This window comes from Callospermophilus lateralis, chromosome 6, assembly GCF_048772815.1.
Source record: "Callospermophilus lateralis isolate mCalLat2 chromosome 6, mCalLat2.hap1, whole genome shotgun sequence".
NCBI lineage: Eukaryota > Metazoa > Chordata > Mammalia > Rodentia > Sciuridae > Callospermophilus > Callospermophilus lateralis.
The window spans coordinates 142,423,209-142,440,647 of NC_135310.1; the positions used below are offsets into that span (position 1 = coordinate 142,423,209).

The 17,439-nt window shown below is 40.5% G+C and overlaps 1 protein-coding gene across 1 annotated transcript; it reads right to left on the minus strand.

Moving 5' to 3' along the window:
* Positions 1–285: 285 nt before the first annotated feature.
* On the minus strand, positions 286–9,800 carry Rpp40 (ribonuclease P/MRP subunit p40). Its single transcript, XM_076857879.1, has 8 exons — positions 9,623–9,800; positions 8,266–8,410; positions 6,813–6,881; positions 5,839–5,934; positions 4,849–4,974; positions 2,094–2,292; positions 1,833–1,967; positions 286–484 (listed from the first exon to the last, which is right to left on the minus strand). The coding sequence occupies exons 1-8, from the start codon at positions 9,743–9,745 to the stop codon at positions 286–288; spliced, it is 1,092 nt and encodes a 363-aa protein (XP_076713994.1). The 5' UTR covers positions 9,746–9,800.
* Positions 9,801–17,439: the final 7,639 nt, after the last annotated feature.

The following is a 17,439-nucleotide window of genomic DNA, read 5'->3' on the forward strand; positions in this document are numbered from 1 at the left end:
CAGACCTGAGTGGTCACACATTCTTTTTCAATTAAGAAATATGAAGCTGTGTTTGTGAGTGCACTTCTGTAATCCCAGCTACTCAAGAGGCTGAGGAAGGAGATTTCAAGTTCAAAATCAGTCTTAGTGAGATGCTGACTCAAAATAAAAAAGAAAAAGGGCTGGAGATGTAGTTCAGTGATAGAGCACCCTGGATCCAATCCCAGTACCACAAAAAACAAAACACACACACACAAAATGAATAAATCTGAAAACAAGCATAAATATAAACAAACATGATTTTTTTTATGGTGGACAATTATCATTTGCCCCAACAGCCATCTGAAGCCAATAGTCCTGATTATTAAAAATCACGAAGTTGTATAAATGTTCTCCTCCTTTCCAAAAACCATGTTCATTTTCTCTCCATGAAACCGGGCTGTCTGCAAAGCCTTGGACTGATAATGTAACCCATGGAGCTAACTTTGGTTCATCAAAGTAGTGACTGAAAAAGAAAGAGAATTCTTAGCAAACAGGGAGATTCAGGAATGTCCACATTTAAAAACAATTGACTCAGCATAAGTAGTATTTCTAATTTCTAAGGAAGTTTAGACTTTTGCTTTAATTTATAAAAATTAGATGCAATTAAATTTCTGATGCTATATTCTGAATTTCATAAAGTTCAACTAATACACAGTACATAAAACAATACTCCATCAGTTCCAATCCCTATTCTGGAAGATCATTTAAGATTAAAAGAACAAAAAACACCACACAGTGTATAGTTTCTCTCCCATCAAGAGTGCTTTCCTCCATCTCTGTTCACTGAAACAATGCAGAATAATTCACCAGGTTTTAAAAATCCAACCTTCTTATTAAAGAAAATCAAAGTCCTAAACTAGTAAGTGTGAAAAAGGATGTTTGATTTAAAAAGGAAAACCCTGAAGACTTAACATATTAGACATTTTAAAAGTAAAGGCTGGGGTTTTAGCTCAGTGGTTGAGCACTTTGCCTCACATGCATGAGACACTGGGTTTGATCCTCAGCACCACATTAAAAAAAAAAACATATATATATAAATAAAATAGAGATATTGTGTCCATCTACAACTAAAAAAATTTTTTTAAAAAGACTGAGAAGAACAGAATGTTAGAGAATGTTGATTTGAGAAATGTTGTCATTATACAGAGAATTATAAGCTTGAATATTATAATATTCAATATTATATTATTGAATATAATATTATCATAAGCTTTATTATTATAAAGAGGATTATGCTCAAATTTAGTCTTTTCAATAGGGATATGAGCGTCCTCATATTAGACACAATGTATACATTTTATTAATACAGTACCTCCCAAAATGAAAAAAAAAACCTATACTATTCTATAAAATACTTAGAATCTTATTAATGCCTAGTGATTCACAGAATTTTAGGCTGGAACACATCTCAGATATGATTTGGATTCAGAAATGATCAGCTCTTTTCCGCTCCATTTTTGAATGAGAGATTTTGCAGAATTGCATACTTAAAATAGATCATAATTTGTCACACAGAATGTTACTGTGTTTTTAAGTCATATAACTTGGACTGCACCAAAAAAATGGCCCAGGGTGGCAGAACCAGGAAAATGAGCAGTTTGTTTTCCAGAAGCATTTAACTACTTGGTCGTAACATTTCCTTAAGAGCATCTTAATTACGCCATTTAAGATGATGAAGTCACTACACTGTCAGCCCAAGCAATGACAAAAGAGGAAAGGTGTGTGCAGGGCCCTGCCTGGGGAACACCAGCACTGTTCTCACCATGACACCACGGCACCAACACGCAAGATAGAGAAGACAGAGTTCTTACCACAGCTGCTCCAGTAGGACAGAGATCGACTCTGGAAGTATGAAACCAGTGATTGTACACAAATGAGCTTGGGCCACCACTGTGCTTGGTTGAGGACAGCAAAAGTTTGATATGAAATTATCAGGCTCGTTATTTCTGCCACAAAGAAAAAAAAGATAACATATTTTTAGCCACTACATAATCAAATCCAAAGTATTAAACTGCTATTAAAAACATGCAACAAGCAGACCCCCACCAGACCCACGGAGTTCAGATACGCACAGGTCGGCATTACAGAAGACACCTCCAAGCCAGTCCAAGAGCTCTAGTGCACTGCAGGACGTCTCGGGCTTTCCCCTGAGCTCACCGCTCTGTAGCACTGGGCACTGGAGATTGCTCAATGTGCTCATTGATACTTTGGGCTGATGCTCCTGAATTTGGTATTTAGAAAAGAATGACAACATCGCTGATTCTTCTGCACCTTAAAACACACCACATAAGGCCACATGAATATGTAAAAACATTCACTGAATCCCTGAAACAACCCCACTCTCTTTTGAGTTATGGGAAACAGGCAAATGGAAGTAAAAATGGAGGCTGTGCAAAGCTGCATTCAAATCAAAACCATTTCAAGTTGCTTTCAGCTCCTTATGCTCCAGGTCTGTGAACATTCACCATCGTTCATACTTTTCTGTAAATGTACACTTTCAGATTGGATCCAAATTAGTCTCATCATTTATTCTAATAAGAAAATTTCAATTTAAGACATAAACCCCAAAGCATTCCTTATGTCTGAGTAACAGTGAACACTACAGACAGAGAGCATGTTTACACAATCTCTGTACAGAAAACAGAAGAGGAAGTAAACGATGACAGAAATGCCACAGTCTGGCTGGGCACAATTCAGGAGCCACTTGTCAAAAGAAATGAACTTTATTTTTAGAACACACACACCAAACCACACAGCTCCTCAGGAAAAACCTTCAGAGCCCAACTGCCACCACCGGCTTCCCACAAGCCTCTCAACCCCCCCCCCCCCACTCCTCCTGCTCTTGAGGCTGATTGGTCAGGTCTCGGTGGGCAGAGCCAAAAAAAGTCCCCCAATGAGCAGCTCCCTGGTCTGAAAGGGCGGGGAAACAGCCCAATGAGCATCACTGCAGAGGAGCCAATCAGTTGGCAGCTAGAAGTTTGCTGGGGCCGCTGTGAGCCAATCATCAGCTGGCAGCTGGAAGTTTGCTGGGGTCCCTTCGGTTGTGACTCTCAACAGACAGAATCTCATTCAAGCTTGCCTTTGAACACCCAGTAATCCAATGTATTTTTTTAGAGATGTTTATGTAGCTTGCAGCCTTCGAATACAGAAATAGGGACCCCCTTCAGAGCAAAGGATGGGCTTGAAAAAAAAGTCTTGCTCCCTTATCTCTGGGCAGAGATCAGCAGGCTTACTGCTCATTATAAAAGGTTTGAGTTCCTTAAGCTCTGGGTTCCTCTCCTATAACTGGGTTCCTCTCCTGTAATGTAACCCTCTGCATGCGCAAGCATTACTGGATCAACTTTATGTCATCCTGTGGGAGCTAGGACTCTGTGAAAGGGCACAAATGCTGATTCTCTGTGTGATAGTTAATTTTAGGTGTCAACTTACTGGTAAAGTATTATTTATAGATGTGTCTGTGAGGGTGCTTCCAGAGGAAAATGGACTAAGTAGGGAAGATCCACCCTCAGTGTGGGTGGGCACCATTCAATTGGCTGAGGGGCCCAGACAGAACAAAAAGGCAGAAGACAGGCAAATTTACTCTTTCCTTTAACTGAGACATCCAGCTTCTCTGGCCTGGGGACTCCATGCCAGAACTGGTAGGCCTCCCAGGTTCACAGGCCTTTGGCTTTGGATTAAGAATGATATTGTCAGCTTGCTTAGTTCTGAGGCCTCTTTTTTTTTTTTTAAACAGATGGTCTATCATGGGACTTCTCAGCCTCTGTGACTGCATGAACCAATTCCCCTAATAAGCCCTATCCTATCTCCCTCTCCCCTTTTGTCTTTCTGGAGAATCTAACACTTTCTGGCTACCCCATTGCTATGAGGAATCAAGTTGTTTTTTTTTTTTGTCTTTGACCCAGGAGTCTCATGTTCTGCAAGTGGGGTAAAATCTCATTAGCCTGCCAGTAGGGTAAAATCTCAGACTTTTCACAGTTCCTGAGAAATTCTGGAAGTAATTAGGAGTTTTAGGAACATATCCTGAATAGGTAATCCTCATAGAAGACTTCAAGTGACTAAAACTTCAGTAAGTCCCTCTGCCCGTTTTTTTATGACAAGTGCCAAAGAATTACAGAATCAGAAGTCATGGGAGCAACTTGGGCAACCCCAGTGACCAGGAACTTCCCATGAAGAGCAGATAGATGGACCTATTTCCAAAAGGGACTGGTGTGCTTCCTTAGCCTCTGAATAAGCGTACTATGCTTTTATAATTCTTAATGATTTTGAGTCACTGTAATGGGCCAAAGATACACTTCTTAAAGCAGCAATATATGTGGCAGTGTGGCAGTTGGGAGCAGATTAACATATTTGATGAACATCAAATTTTGAACTAAATTTAGTATTCCAATCAATTAAAAGTCACAACAAACTGAATCTGACATGTAATGGTATGCCTGAGCTATTATCCTGCAATAATGAAAGAGCAGATGATATATATAATTATAATTGGTGTTAATTTAAAATATTCTAGCCAAGGCTGTTTGAGGTAAGTGGGAGGGAAGGAAGGGGAGAAATAGATAAAGCTACTCTGAAGCCACTCTCAAGATCTCTGAATCTATGTATAACCCAAGAAGATTGAGGCAGATGGCTAAGAGGTCTAGATTACCTTAAGCTATTGTCCTCAGAGATGGCAGAGGGCTAAAGCAATTTCCCTAATAATGTTTATAAATTTACGTATAAATATTATTTAATCATAGGAATAAATCAACATTCAGTCTTTCACTACTCCTCTTAAATTAACAATCAGATTTCAAAATCACTGTATATTACCTAATTTATTCTTCATACCTGTATGATGCCAAGCCAAAAGAAAATCAAATTTTATTGGCTTCTTTTCTTTGAAGGACCAACATATTCTTTCATACTTCTTAGAATTCAGGTTAAAGGATAAATCCATCAAATCAATGGAAACAACTTAAAAATGGAAAAAGAAATATATTCATTCAAATACACATATCTTACACTGTGGAGAAAGTGTAATATTAACAAGTCAAATATTTTGGAAGCTTTATAAATAGTAAAAATCACTTTATTCTTTTGATACTCCCTTTATTGTACCAAGTCAAAAAAAAATTCCTTCATTGGGCATTTCTAGCATTGAGAACTATAACAACACAATATATATATAAATTTGTAGATGGACACAATACCTTTATTTTGTTTATTTATTTTTATGTGGTTGGTGCTGAGGATCAAACCCAGTGCCTTACATGTGCAAGCCAAGCACTCTACCTCTGAGCCACGGCCCCAGCTTCCACAACACGTTTTAATTCATATTTTCCCTCTGTCAAAGACCAATGGCAGAAGTCCTCAGAAGGTCAACTCTAATCTACTTATGGCTGTGGCAATTTTAACTACTGATGTCCACACCAGATACTGTCAGAAGAACTACATCTCTTTATAAGTACGTAAATTTCTACTAGTAACTGTAAAGATCTGGTGAAATTAAAGGAAACTCTTCATTAAGTCATAAACTCTTATCTTGGATTGACTACTCTGGATTTTTGACCTATAACATACATGTCTAATGGACTGCTCAATTCTATGATCTTTATAAAACATAGCCTACAGCTGAAGAGAAATGTAAGAGACTTAATAGCTTCATCTTATCCTCAGTGAAACTCACCCCATCACTCCTTGAATCAGAAGTTTTAAACACAAGAAGGAGCTATGGTTTTCTGAACAAAGAGATCAGAGGCAATTTAAACATTTAAATCTAATTGCTTCAGGAAGATTCCTGACTTGTTAGAAACTGATGGGATATTACATAATACTTACTAAATTTCATAATTTTTCTGCCAGAATACTGAGATGGATGACCCTGAAGTCCAGTTTCTTCATAAGTATCTTTATCCAGTGATAAAATTAATTTCCCTATAAATCAAATAGTTCCCATGAAAGAAATGCTAAAAACATGACTTACGTTCTCTAAGAATGAAAGACAATTAAGCAGCTAGATTTCAATGTAATAAACTGCACACAATGACCTTATTTATAATATCTGGATATTATTTATACATGTATACACATAAGGATATTATAATAATGAAACTAGAAAAATCTAAATTTCTATTAAAGAAGGAACAGTTAAATCATGGCATACACATTATTTCTAATATCTTTAAGACATTAAAAATTGTGAGTTAAAATTTAGGAACCTAGAATATATGCAATATATTCTATTGCATATTCAATAAATGTTTGGAAAATTCAATTTTTGGGAAGTGGGTACCAGGGACTCAACTCAGGGCACTCGACCTCTGAGTCACACTCCCAGCCCTATTTTGTATTTTACTTAGGACACTGAGTTGCTAAGTGCCACGCTTTTGCTGAGGCTCACTTTGAACTTTTGATCCTCCTACTTCAGCCTGCCGAGCTGCTGGGATTACAGGTGTGAGCCATTGTGCCCAGCTTTGAAAATTCAATTTTAAAAAATTGTGGTTATAAGTATATCGCACTGATATGGAGAGATGTCTATGATCTGTAGCTTAGGAAAAGAGAACACTGAGAAACAATGTATGATACAATTTATGTTTTAAAAGAAAGAACACTTATGTGTGTTTATAAATTCATAGAAAATCTCTGGAAGAATAAATACCAAAATGTTAGTAGTTCCTTCAAGAAAAGGAGTGAGTTTAGAGGGAGGGAGAACCTTTACTTTGCTTGTATAGATGTACATAATTTGATTTTTTTGGTTATTGGTTTTACATGTATTTCTTTTATAATTAAAGAAAGAAGAAAATGAGTGTTACCATTTGGAAGCAGGGCAACAGTATTATCTTCATCAATATTTGTATTGTATGATAGTGCATAGCACGAACCTAGAAGAGGAGAAATTAAGACAAAAGAAGAAATTATATCTGTAAAATGTTGTATTTCTCACATGACAACAAAACCTTCAGGTAAGTAACAATTAGTATCTACCACTCCACAAACCCAACAGGTGCCACAGGTAATTTGGAACACAAAGAAGGCCAAAGTTCCAGCTATTTCACCCACAGCCCCATCCCCCACTGTTAAGGGCCTATTTATGCAAGTTCACTATCATAAGGCAGAAAATGGATTCAGAATGGAACATGTATCCTTGGGGTTACCATCAGAAAGTCACAAAGACTAGAATTTTAGGTCAATATTCAAAGGCTACCAAGCCTTTCCCCATCTGTTAAAAGGGGACCATAGGCCTGCTTTATAGAGTTATTGCAAGCTGTTGTTAAATTTGGTAAGATATTTAAAAGTGTTAAAAGTGTTAACTGTTGTTTAATTTGGTAAGATAAATTAAAATCTAAAATTTAAATTGGTAAGATATAATAAAACACTTATTGCTACAATAAGTGTTCTCACCATTAATGAAATAGTATTATTTCGTTAATAGGTAAGATATTTAAAAGTGTTAAAAGTGTTAACTGTTATTTAATTTGGTAAGATATAATAAAACACTTATTGCTACAGTAAGTGTTCCCACCATGAAATAGTATGAGGCTTCAAAACAAAGATAAGATGTTCAGTGTCATAAGTAGCTCCAGCAGAGTCAGATGAGAGTGTAGAATTCTTCACAGGGAGAATTTTTGCCCATTCTAGTGGAGAGGACAATTGTGGGGGGCTACAACAAGATAAGTCCATAGCCAGGTGCAGTGATTTACTAGGTGAGAGCAAAATCCCAAAAGACATTCTAAAACACAATTCAAACCAATGGCTCCAGGAAACTACCAGAACAAACCAGCCATTCCAGCAGATTCAGCTGGGAATGGGGTAAACAGAGAAGATTCATCGACACAAAAATCTAAAAGACAACACTGAACCACAAGAAGCATCTGGCCCTGTGAGCAGCAACTATGGCTGTATCAGGAAACAGACCTTCTATGGGGACAGCTGGAAGTGTTAGTACTTTGCAGCCAACCATCCAAACACAGCGCATCTGAACACAGATCACAAGGCTCTTCTCTCCATGAATCTTTGTTGTAAACTGATAGACACCCTTATGTTATAACATTCCCATCCAGGACCTGGGGACAAATGTAATCAGTAACCACCACCCAAAGAGGACACAGGAAAGAGTAGGATGAGAATGCTGAGGGATGGAAAGTGATGCATGCATGTGACCCCAGGAAATATCCCCATGGATCTGTTTAAAACAAGAGAACCTAGTACTGTTCCCCTAAGTTCCTCATCTTGCCCTGGTCACAGACATTACATGGTTTTTCTTACCTTTCTTTATAAAAGTGTGGATAAATTCATGTGTAATTAACTCATGAAGAGGTAAATTCTTCACAAAGTAATAGGTTCCAGTGTCCGTGACCAGGTTTTTCAGTTCTTTTGATAGCATTCCACATTCAGGAATGAGAAATGAAACCTATTGGAATGTGCAATATAAACAAGGTCTTATTTTCATGAAGATTAACATAAGGTTTTTAAGAAAAAAATATGAAAATTGCTCACTACAAGTTCACTGAAAGTTATTAGATAAACATACGAACCAAGCCTCTTAAGTTAACCTACCAGTCTTAGGCAAAGAAAAATGTGACAATTCAAGTTTTGTATTTCTGCACTCAAACATGGAGTACAGGAAAGAGACTGAACAAAAACATTTTAATGAAAAGATTTTATTCCCATTTTTATCTTTTGCAGATGAGCAATGTATTTTATATCTTTTTCTTCTCACTATTTTTAAAGAAATATAATTGAATCTCCCTAGATTTGTTTAACCTAGTATCATCCTGAAATCAAAGGATCTAACTGTTCCTGGGTGACTAAGAAATTTAGGGACATTCAATTATTAAGAGGCTACCCAGAAGCAGAAGTGCTCCTGGATGTTTCCATTTTCTAGACAGAGAAATACAACCGTCACCGACGAATTAAGGTATATATCCCTGACTACTGTCTGTGATGAGCATTTCAACCAAAGCAGGGATATTAAAACCGAGAGGTTTGAAATATTGCCAAAGTGCTCACATCTTGAAAATCCCTCCCTCAGAGCTCAAACGCCAGCCTCTTCCGAGGGATTAGGTCACTTAATGTCACCGAGAAATCAATCAGGCCGATTAATTTAAAATGTAAGATGCTTATTTAAACCCTTAGTATCTCCAGGGTTTATTTGGAGTTTTTCGAGTATCAAACCAGCTCCTTCAAGCAGTTTAGAAAAACTGAGCACGAAGCTCTGCAAGGAGGCCGAGGCACACAGGCGCAAGAGAAAATCAAGCTACGATTTAGGGGAGGGAGACAAGCTCGCGGCGGCCCTCGTTCTCTCCTCCCTCCCTCGTTCCCGCCTGGCTCTTCACAAGCTCTCCTAACACTCCTCGTGGGGCGGAGCAGATTTGGGGAGAGCTGCCCCAGCGCTCTGGGGAGGCGTACACCTCCAGGTCCGTCCCACTAGGGCTGCGCACCGCCCTGCACCCGACGCATGCTGGGAGTTGAAGTCCTGTAGCCCTGCAATCAACCGGGCCGAGGCGAAAAGACTACGACTCCCAGCATGCCCACCGAGGGACACGCCCTCTCCCCGCCCCTGCGAGTGCGAAGCTAAGAGCCTCTCTTTCCAAAACTGAGTGCCCGCAGGAACCTAACTCACCCTGTAATTATGATAGTGCGTCTCCACGAGGTGCCGGTGACGCGACTTGTCGTGGCTGAAGTTGGATTTCTCGCAGACCAGTAAGTGCCGGGGAGCCTCTCGCAGTCTGCGCAGCGTGGCCATGCTCTCCGCGATTCCGGGTGCTCGGCGTCTCTGAAGAGCTTGGGACGCCACGCCCCTCCCCTTCACCACGCCCCTCCTTTCGCCACGCCCCCCCGGGCACGCGCAGTGACTGGTCCCTGCCACCGGAGTAGCGCGGTTGTCTGCAGTTTCTGAAGTTGCGAGAAGCTGGCGCTTAAACTCTCGATAGGTGCTGGAAACTGTAAATTTGCTCTCAAATGGAAATAGTCGGTTCCTAGGAGCCGGGCACTCACCTTTCCAAAGCCACGTTCCCTTCACCCATTCCATCACTCCGCGCTGCCCTGAATCCTCCCTCAGGAGCCCCAGACTCTGAGGAGTGACCGTTCCCAGCCCGTGGAAGGAGGAGGAGGGAAGGCCCGACGTCGGAGATTCCGCTTACAGTTGGGGGAGCCTCCAAGCCGCTTGCGGGGGGCAGCACCCACACTACTTTCCCGAGTCCTCACAAAGTCTAGGCGGTAGGATTTTGTTGTCCTATTGTGGACTTCTTGGCCAACAGGACGTAACGTTTCCACCGGTCCTTCTCAAAATGTAAGAAAGTGATACACACTTTCTGCCCTATAACAGGACTCCTTTGGAGCCACTTCTAAAAGTCCTTTTTAAATATCCCCTTGGAACCATTTTCGAAAATGTGTTGCTTTGTGGCATTACAGGGAAAAATCTTTTTATTTTTAGTTTTTACTTTGTTACTGAGGATTGAACTCAAGAGTCACTTAACCACTAAGCCATCTCCACCCTTTTTTATTTTTTTTTATTTTGAGACAGGCTCTGGCTATGTTGTGGAGGCTGGCCTGGAAGTTGCCATCTTCCTGTTTCAGCCTCCGGAGCTGCTGGGATTACGGGTGTGCGCCACCACACCTGGCCTAACAGGGATAAACCTCTAAAGTCATTTTTCCATTTAGTTTTTCTGATTAACTTTTAAATACTACATTCTGTGTGCTTCTTTTTTACTAGAGCATTATAGTTACACGTGGTAGTTGGGTTCGTTTTGACTATGTGCTTTTTTTAATATTTTTTTAGTTTTAGGTGGACACAATATCTTTATTTTTTTAGTTTTAGGTGGACACAATATCTTTATTTTATTTATGGTGCTGAGGATCGAACCCAGTGCTTCACACATACTAGGTGAGCGCTCTACCACTGAGCCACAGCCCCAGCCCTTGATTCTGTGCTTTTTAAATTGAAGACTCCATAGCTCCAGTTCTGCACCGGAAGAATGCAAAACAGAACACTGGTGATACTTCATCCTGGAACATTAATTTTACTACAGAATTTAGAATAGGGTTTATTTAGTAATTTACAAGGTAATTAAAAATTTAAAACCAAGACAAGGCTGGAAAGTCTTATGTCATTAATAACTTTTAGTAACATGTGCCTGAAATATCAGATTTTCTCCAAGAAAAAACTCCAATGAGAACCTATTTCCTGCTGGGTGTACACCTGTAACCCCATCACTTGGGAGGTGGAGGCAGGAAGATTAAAAGTTCAAGGCCAGCCTGAGCAACTTAGTAAGATCCCATCATAAAATAAAAAATAAAAAGAAGGGCTGTAGCTCAGTAATGAAGCACCCCTGAGTTCATTGTCCAGTACCATATAAGAGAGACAGGGAGGGAGAGAGAGAAGAGAGAGAAGGAATATATTTCCCATTATTTTAAATAACAAAGTTACATGGCATAGCAAGTCAACCAAAAAACTACCAATTTCCTAAATCATAGTATGGCACCTAGATCGTAAGGTATCAATATCATGTTAAGATATAAAATGCTTAAACATTGCTTCTTTGGTTCCCTCACATTTTATATATCATTTTTGCTTTATAATGGCCTCTTCTTACTGTCTTCATTTATATATATACACACACATGTGTGTGTGTGTATGAGTGTGTGTGTGTGTGTGTGTGTGTATGTTTTAGTTGTTGATGGACCTTTATTTTATGTATAAAGTGTGGTGCTGAGGATCAAACCCAGTGCCTCACACATGCTAGGCAAGCGCTCTGCACTGAGCCACACCCCTGTCCCCTCTCACTGTCTTCATTTTACAATCAGTTTCAGCTACTTTCCTCTCTTCCTGGTCTGCTGCCAAAGACAGCATGCTAAACTCCTCCATATTTCCTCTCCTGTCCTCACACAGTCCATTCTGCACTCAGCCTCCAGAGTGAGTTCATGAAAACAGGAAAAACATGCTGTTTGACCCCTTCCCCGACTTAGGCCCCTTGACTGGCTTCTCATTGCAGTAGAATAAAAGTTTTGACAAGTTAGCCCCTAGTTTTCTCTTCAGCCTCATCTCTTGCCTTTGCCGTTGAGTTTGAGGTTTTTCTATTACCCAGAGCTGAAAGCTATCTGAACTGTCGAACACATGTTAGATCATAGACTGTTGTACGTTGAGCATGGAAGGAAAAGACTGAGAAAGAAGGACCATTAAAAAAAATAGGCAGAGGGCTAGAGACGTAGCTTTGTGGTAGAGCACTTGCCTGCTGTGCATGAGGCAATCCCCAGCACTCCCCCACTCCCCAAAAAAGCAAGAACTGGAAGTCATTATGTTAAGTGAAATAAGCCAAGCCCAGAAAGACAAACAGCCATGTTCTCGCTCAGTTGAGGAAGCCAAAATAAGTTGATCATATGGGTGTATAGAGTAGAATGGAGGCCACTAAAGGCTAGGAGAAGATAGAGGGTGGATAAAGTAGTTCTAATGTTCTGTAGCACAGTAGGGCAACTATAGTATAAAAATTGGATAGTTCAAAATAACTAGGGGGAAGATTTTGAAGGTTTCTAATTCATAAAAATATATTTGAGGAGATGGTAATACTGATTACCCTGATTTGATCATTTCACATCACATACATGTGTTTAATTATAATACTGTACCATATATATATATATATATATATATATATATATATATAAATTTTAAAAAATCTTACAAAACAATATAAACAAGCCAGGCATGATGGCACACTCCTGTAATCCCAGTGACTCAGGAGGTTGAGGCAGGAGGGTCACAGGTTCAAGGCCAGCCTCAGCAACTTAGGGAGACTCTGTTTTAAAAATGAAAAAAAATAAGGCTGGGGATATAGCTCAATAGTAAAGCACTCCTGAGTTTAATACCAAGTAATAATGACAAGAACTATACCAATATGTGTGTGTGTGTGTGCGCGCGCGCGCACGCACATACATATATGATTCAACTGTATGTATATGCTCAAAAGAAAGTAGTAAAAAATGATTTTTTTTCTAAAAACTGAGTCAACAGACTTGCACAAAAATAGATATGCCTTTCCTCATATTCTGAAAACAAAAATGTATACTTTGTAAATATAAAATGACAAAAAATTTGACACAATTCTGGGCCATAATACAATTAGAAATAACAGAAACAGAATTTAAACAGTCACTTCCTTAAAGATGTGAAAATATTGCTTTAGATATATTAATGTCTGTGTTAAAGTGCAAATCCAAAGCACAGTGCCTATAAATATATGTATGCTTCCAAATATAGACTGAGATGTGCAGTGTCTCTGAAAGGTGGAATTTCTCAGACTCAGAATCACCTAGAGTCACCAGGTTATGTCAATTGAAACTCTGGCCTGACCTGGAGTTGTTAACATCCTCTTAGTACAATTAGGAGCAGCAGTGGGTGGAAATGAATCTATAGCAGACCTTGAGGAAGTCAGAGGACTCCTTCCTGCTGAGCCTGAACTTGACCTCAGTCCTTTTCAGCACTGGATCCCAGGCAGCTGCTACAAATCAATCTTGGTTTACAAGACCCAAACTGCCCTCAGGCAACAGAGTGGGAGGGGTGCTGACAGCTGCATTAGGAACAATGCATGACCCCTGCCATGGCCTGGATGTTTTGCCCCCTCCCCATTCTCATGTTGAACTGATCACCAAAGTGAAGTCTGTGGAAGAAGGACCTTTCCTAAGTGATGAATAGGATCTTTAGAAAAGAGGCCCCAGAGAGCTGCCTTATCCCTTCCACCTGTGAGGACACAGCAGGAAGGCACTGTTTGTGAACTCTCACCAGACTCTCCATCTACCAGCACTTGATCTTGGACTTCCCAACCTCCAGAACTGTGAACAATAAATTTATATTGTTTATAAGCAGCTTAAATGAACTAAGCCCCCAAGAAGAATGTATGATCCGCCCCATGCAAAAATATGGGATCCCCAAAGTCTTTCTGGTGAAGGCTCAGAGATGGACATCTTCATTTCCTTTCTCCTGGGCTGCCTTCCCTCCAACTAGTATCAAAATTGGAGATGCACAAACATTTGACAGACATAGGCCATGTTAATATGTGGAAGTGTACACATGAAGTCATATTTTAAAAGTGGAACACAAAATAGTTTGTACAGTCTTATTAAAATTCTGTCGCGAGTGACAAATTTGTAAGAGAACGTAGAAATGGCTGGAAAATTTTTAAACTTTTAGTTTGTTTACATTTAAAAACATACATTTAGAAATCCATTGGTCCATAAAAATTTTTAATATTCTCAGCTATCCAGAAACTTCAAACATCTATAGTGAGGCATTTCCCAAAGGTTTCTGTCACTCATATTTTACTAGCTTGAATAATTATTTATGCATCATGCAATTGGTGAAATAAAGAGTAATTAGAATTTATATAATTATTAGTAATTATATGACATATAATAAATAATGTGTTAGTCAGCTTTCTATTACTATAACAAAACATCTGAGATAAACAGCTTAAAAGGGGGAAAGGTTATTTGGCCTATAGAATTGGAGATGATAGCCCTGTTCCTTTTGAGCCTAGGACAACTGGTACTTCTAGGTGGAGAGAATGTGGGGGAACAAGCTGCCCACCTCATGGTGGCCAGGAAGCAAAACCAGAGATACCAGGGTCTTATAGCCCTCTTTGAGGGCACATCCCCAATAACTGAATTCCTTCCCACCAGGCTCCACACCTCCTAAAGTGTCTACTACCTCCAAAGCTGGAAATCAAGCCTTTAACACATGGGCCTTTGGGGCATTTCAGCATCAGGTCAATGGAAGTGGCTGGGGAACAAAGCACGTGGAAAAGAAACACCAATCAGGCACTGAGGGAACTCCTGTCAATCAGTGGGGTCTCCTCGCCAATCCTGGATCTTAGCCAGCTCCACTGACCAACCCCAGTAGGACAAGGGACTCTAAAAAACCCTCTTTCCTGTCCCAAGCCCTCCCTTCCTACCCTAAGCCCAATAAAAATTCCAGACTGGTTGAGCCCCCCCTCCCCCCACACACTTCTGCTTCTTCTTATATCCACTCTGTTGGTCTGAGGGTCCCACCAGGGAGCGAAATCTCAATAAAGCCTCGTTCAGAGGCCTTTTAAAAACTGCCTCCTTTTGGCCACAGCTGCCTGACCTTACATTTGGAGCCAATCTTTAGTGTGTGTGTGTGTGTGTGTGTGTGTGTGTGTGTGTAATGAATCTGCTATAAGGCAGTCAGTATAGATAGGTAAATCCAGTCAAATCAGATCAAGGAGGTCAATTTGCATCTGGAAAGTTGGAGAGGGATTGCAATGCTAATGCCTTCAGAGCCTTTTCTCTACCCTTATCAAGAAAACCTGCCCCTGCTCCAACCTGTTGCTAAGGTCACCTGCCCCAGGGATTGCCCTTCCCTACAAGGAGTTATAAAAGTTGTTAATGCACCCTGGGTCCCCTTCCTGCCTGGCCCCTCCATCCCATCTGCTTCTTACCTTTTGGCCACCCACTGAGCATCTCCTGGGCCTAGTCATGGAGAACAAAGGAAGCCTAAGACATATAAAAAGGCAGACCGCCTCACTTCTTGGGATCCCAGGATACCAGCTGTGGCCCCCTTCTTTCTCCAGGGAGAAGTCTATATTAGCCCTTTTTAGATAAACCCTGCTTTATAAAGCTTGCATCGGCTTCTCTAATGTTATACTTCAACATGTGAGGGAGCAGAACTCGTCACCGATAACCATCGGCATCATAAGCACTTTGTATTTATTATTTCACAAGAATCTTTTCCAAGGTAAGTTGTATGATAGTTGCTTTAGAGGTAATTTAGCAGTAGAACTGAATAACTAAAATACAGAAGTCTCTCAAGAATACAATGTTAAATGAAAAATGGAAGTAATAGAAGTCTATTGCCACAGTCTGGCTGCAGCAAACTAACGGGGGGGGGGGGTGTGTGACCAACAACTTGTGTACATTGATACAGCAGGAGTGGGAGCTGTTTATTGTAGGACAGGAGCGGTATATATACATTCCACACAGCTTATCTTAATTAGCATAAACTAGATACAGCAGTCAACCAATAAGGAGTCTCCACACTTAATGGCTCGCTAGCGTTACTTCACAAACCACTCCCTCTGGCATTTTGCCAGGTACCATCCAGACTTGTTTACAGACTCTAACATTTCCCCCTTTTGTTTAATTTAAATAACTACCATAGTGGTTTTTACACAAACACCATAAATAATCTGCTACAAGCAGAAGGGGAGGATACAAAATGCCACAATACCAAGCCAATTGATGGCTCCATGCAAGAAGCCCTTGGAAAAATTATATCAGCAATGACACCGTTAGCAAAGATACCGAGTTACAATTTGTTGTAGATTACAGTTTGTTGTCTCAGTCCAGGTAAAGCAGTGTCTCAGTAGATTAACTCACAGTCCAGGTAAATCACAGTCCAGGTGAAAGACCCCAGCCCAGAAACCCCAGGCCCCATTGTGAAACCATCAGGGCATGTTGCTAACCCACTAAACACCGGAGAGGTCTATCTGTTAATCAGTTAAGGGTAGTCTATTGTGAAAGGACAGGATGGTTGGAAAAGAACAAAAAAAAACCAGGTCCCAGGGCATTCTTAGGCAAATAGGAACTGATAACATAAAGTGAAGAACAACTTTGCCCTTTAGGTAATCTATATGCTGGGTTCAAAATAACCAATAAGAAACCTGTTGCTTACCGCGCGCGCGAAACCTGCCCCTTTATCCTATAAAAGACCTGTACCCCAAAGCCCGGTGTGCCAGTTCACCAAAGCTCCGGCTGAGGTTTTGCTGAGCACCCGCAGGCGTCTGTGTATCAATAAATTGCCTCATGTTTTTTGCAGCCAGTGTCTCGTGCGTTCTTCCTTGGACAGGGACTCAGAGGGTCTTTCAGGTTCTAACTGGATTCTAATAGATTCTTACATATTTTTACGTAAAATAGGAGGGACTACTTTTATCTTCCAGAATCTGGTCTGTGAAAAGTCTGTCCTTTCAAAGCTACCTGGGTTTCTCTTCTCAACGTTACTTCCTGTCTACATTTCCTTGACGATAACAGGTAGTTGGCTGAGGAATGTGACATATCCTATCCATTAGGGCCAGGGAGGGCTGCAGGCAGATTGTTTCTTGGCAAAGAAAGCATGTGGGGGTCAGCACAGTGGGCCATTTTATAGGATTATTCTCTTAACCTCATGTTCCCACTGCCCTTGTCTATCTGCCCTCTAACAAGGCCGTGAGTCCAACAGCTCTTCTTTGTCACGCCCTCTTGCCTTGATGTTCTGCCTCATCTTGGCCCAGAGTCAAAGGGTCAGCTGACCGCAGACTGAACCTCTGAAACCTAAGGGGGCCAGGACTGGAGAAGCCAGCTTGTCATTTTGGGATCAGTTCCTTCTATCTACATCAGTGCATGGTACAGATACAGATGAGCCATCTGGAGGTGACTTATTTCAGCCCTGGA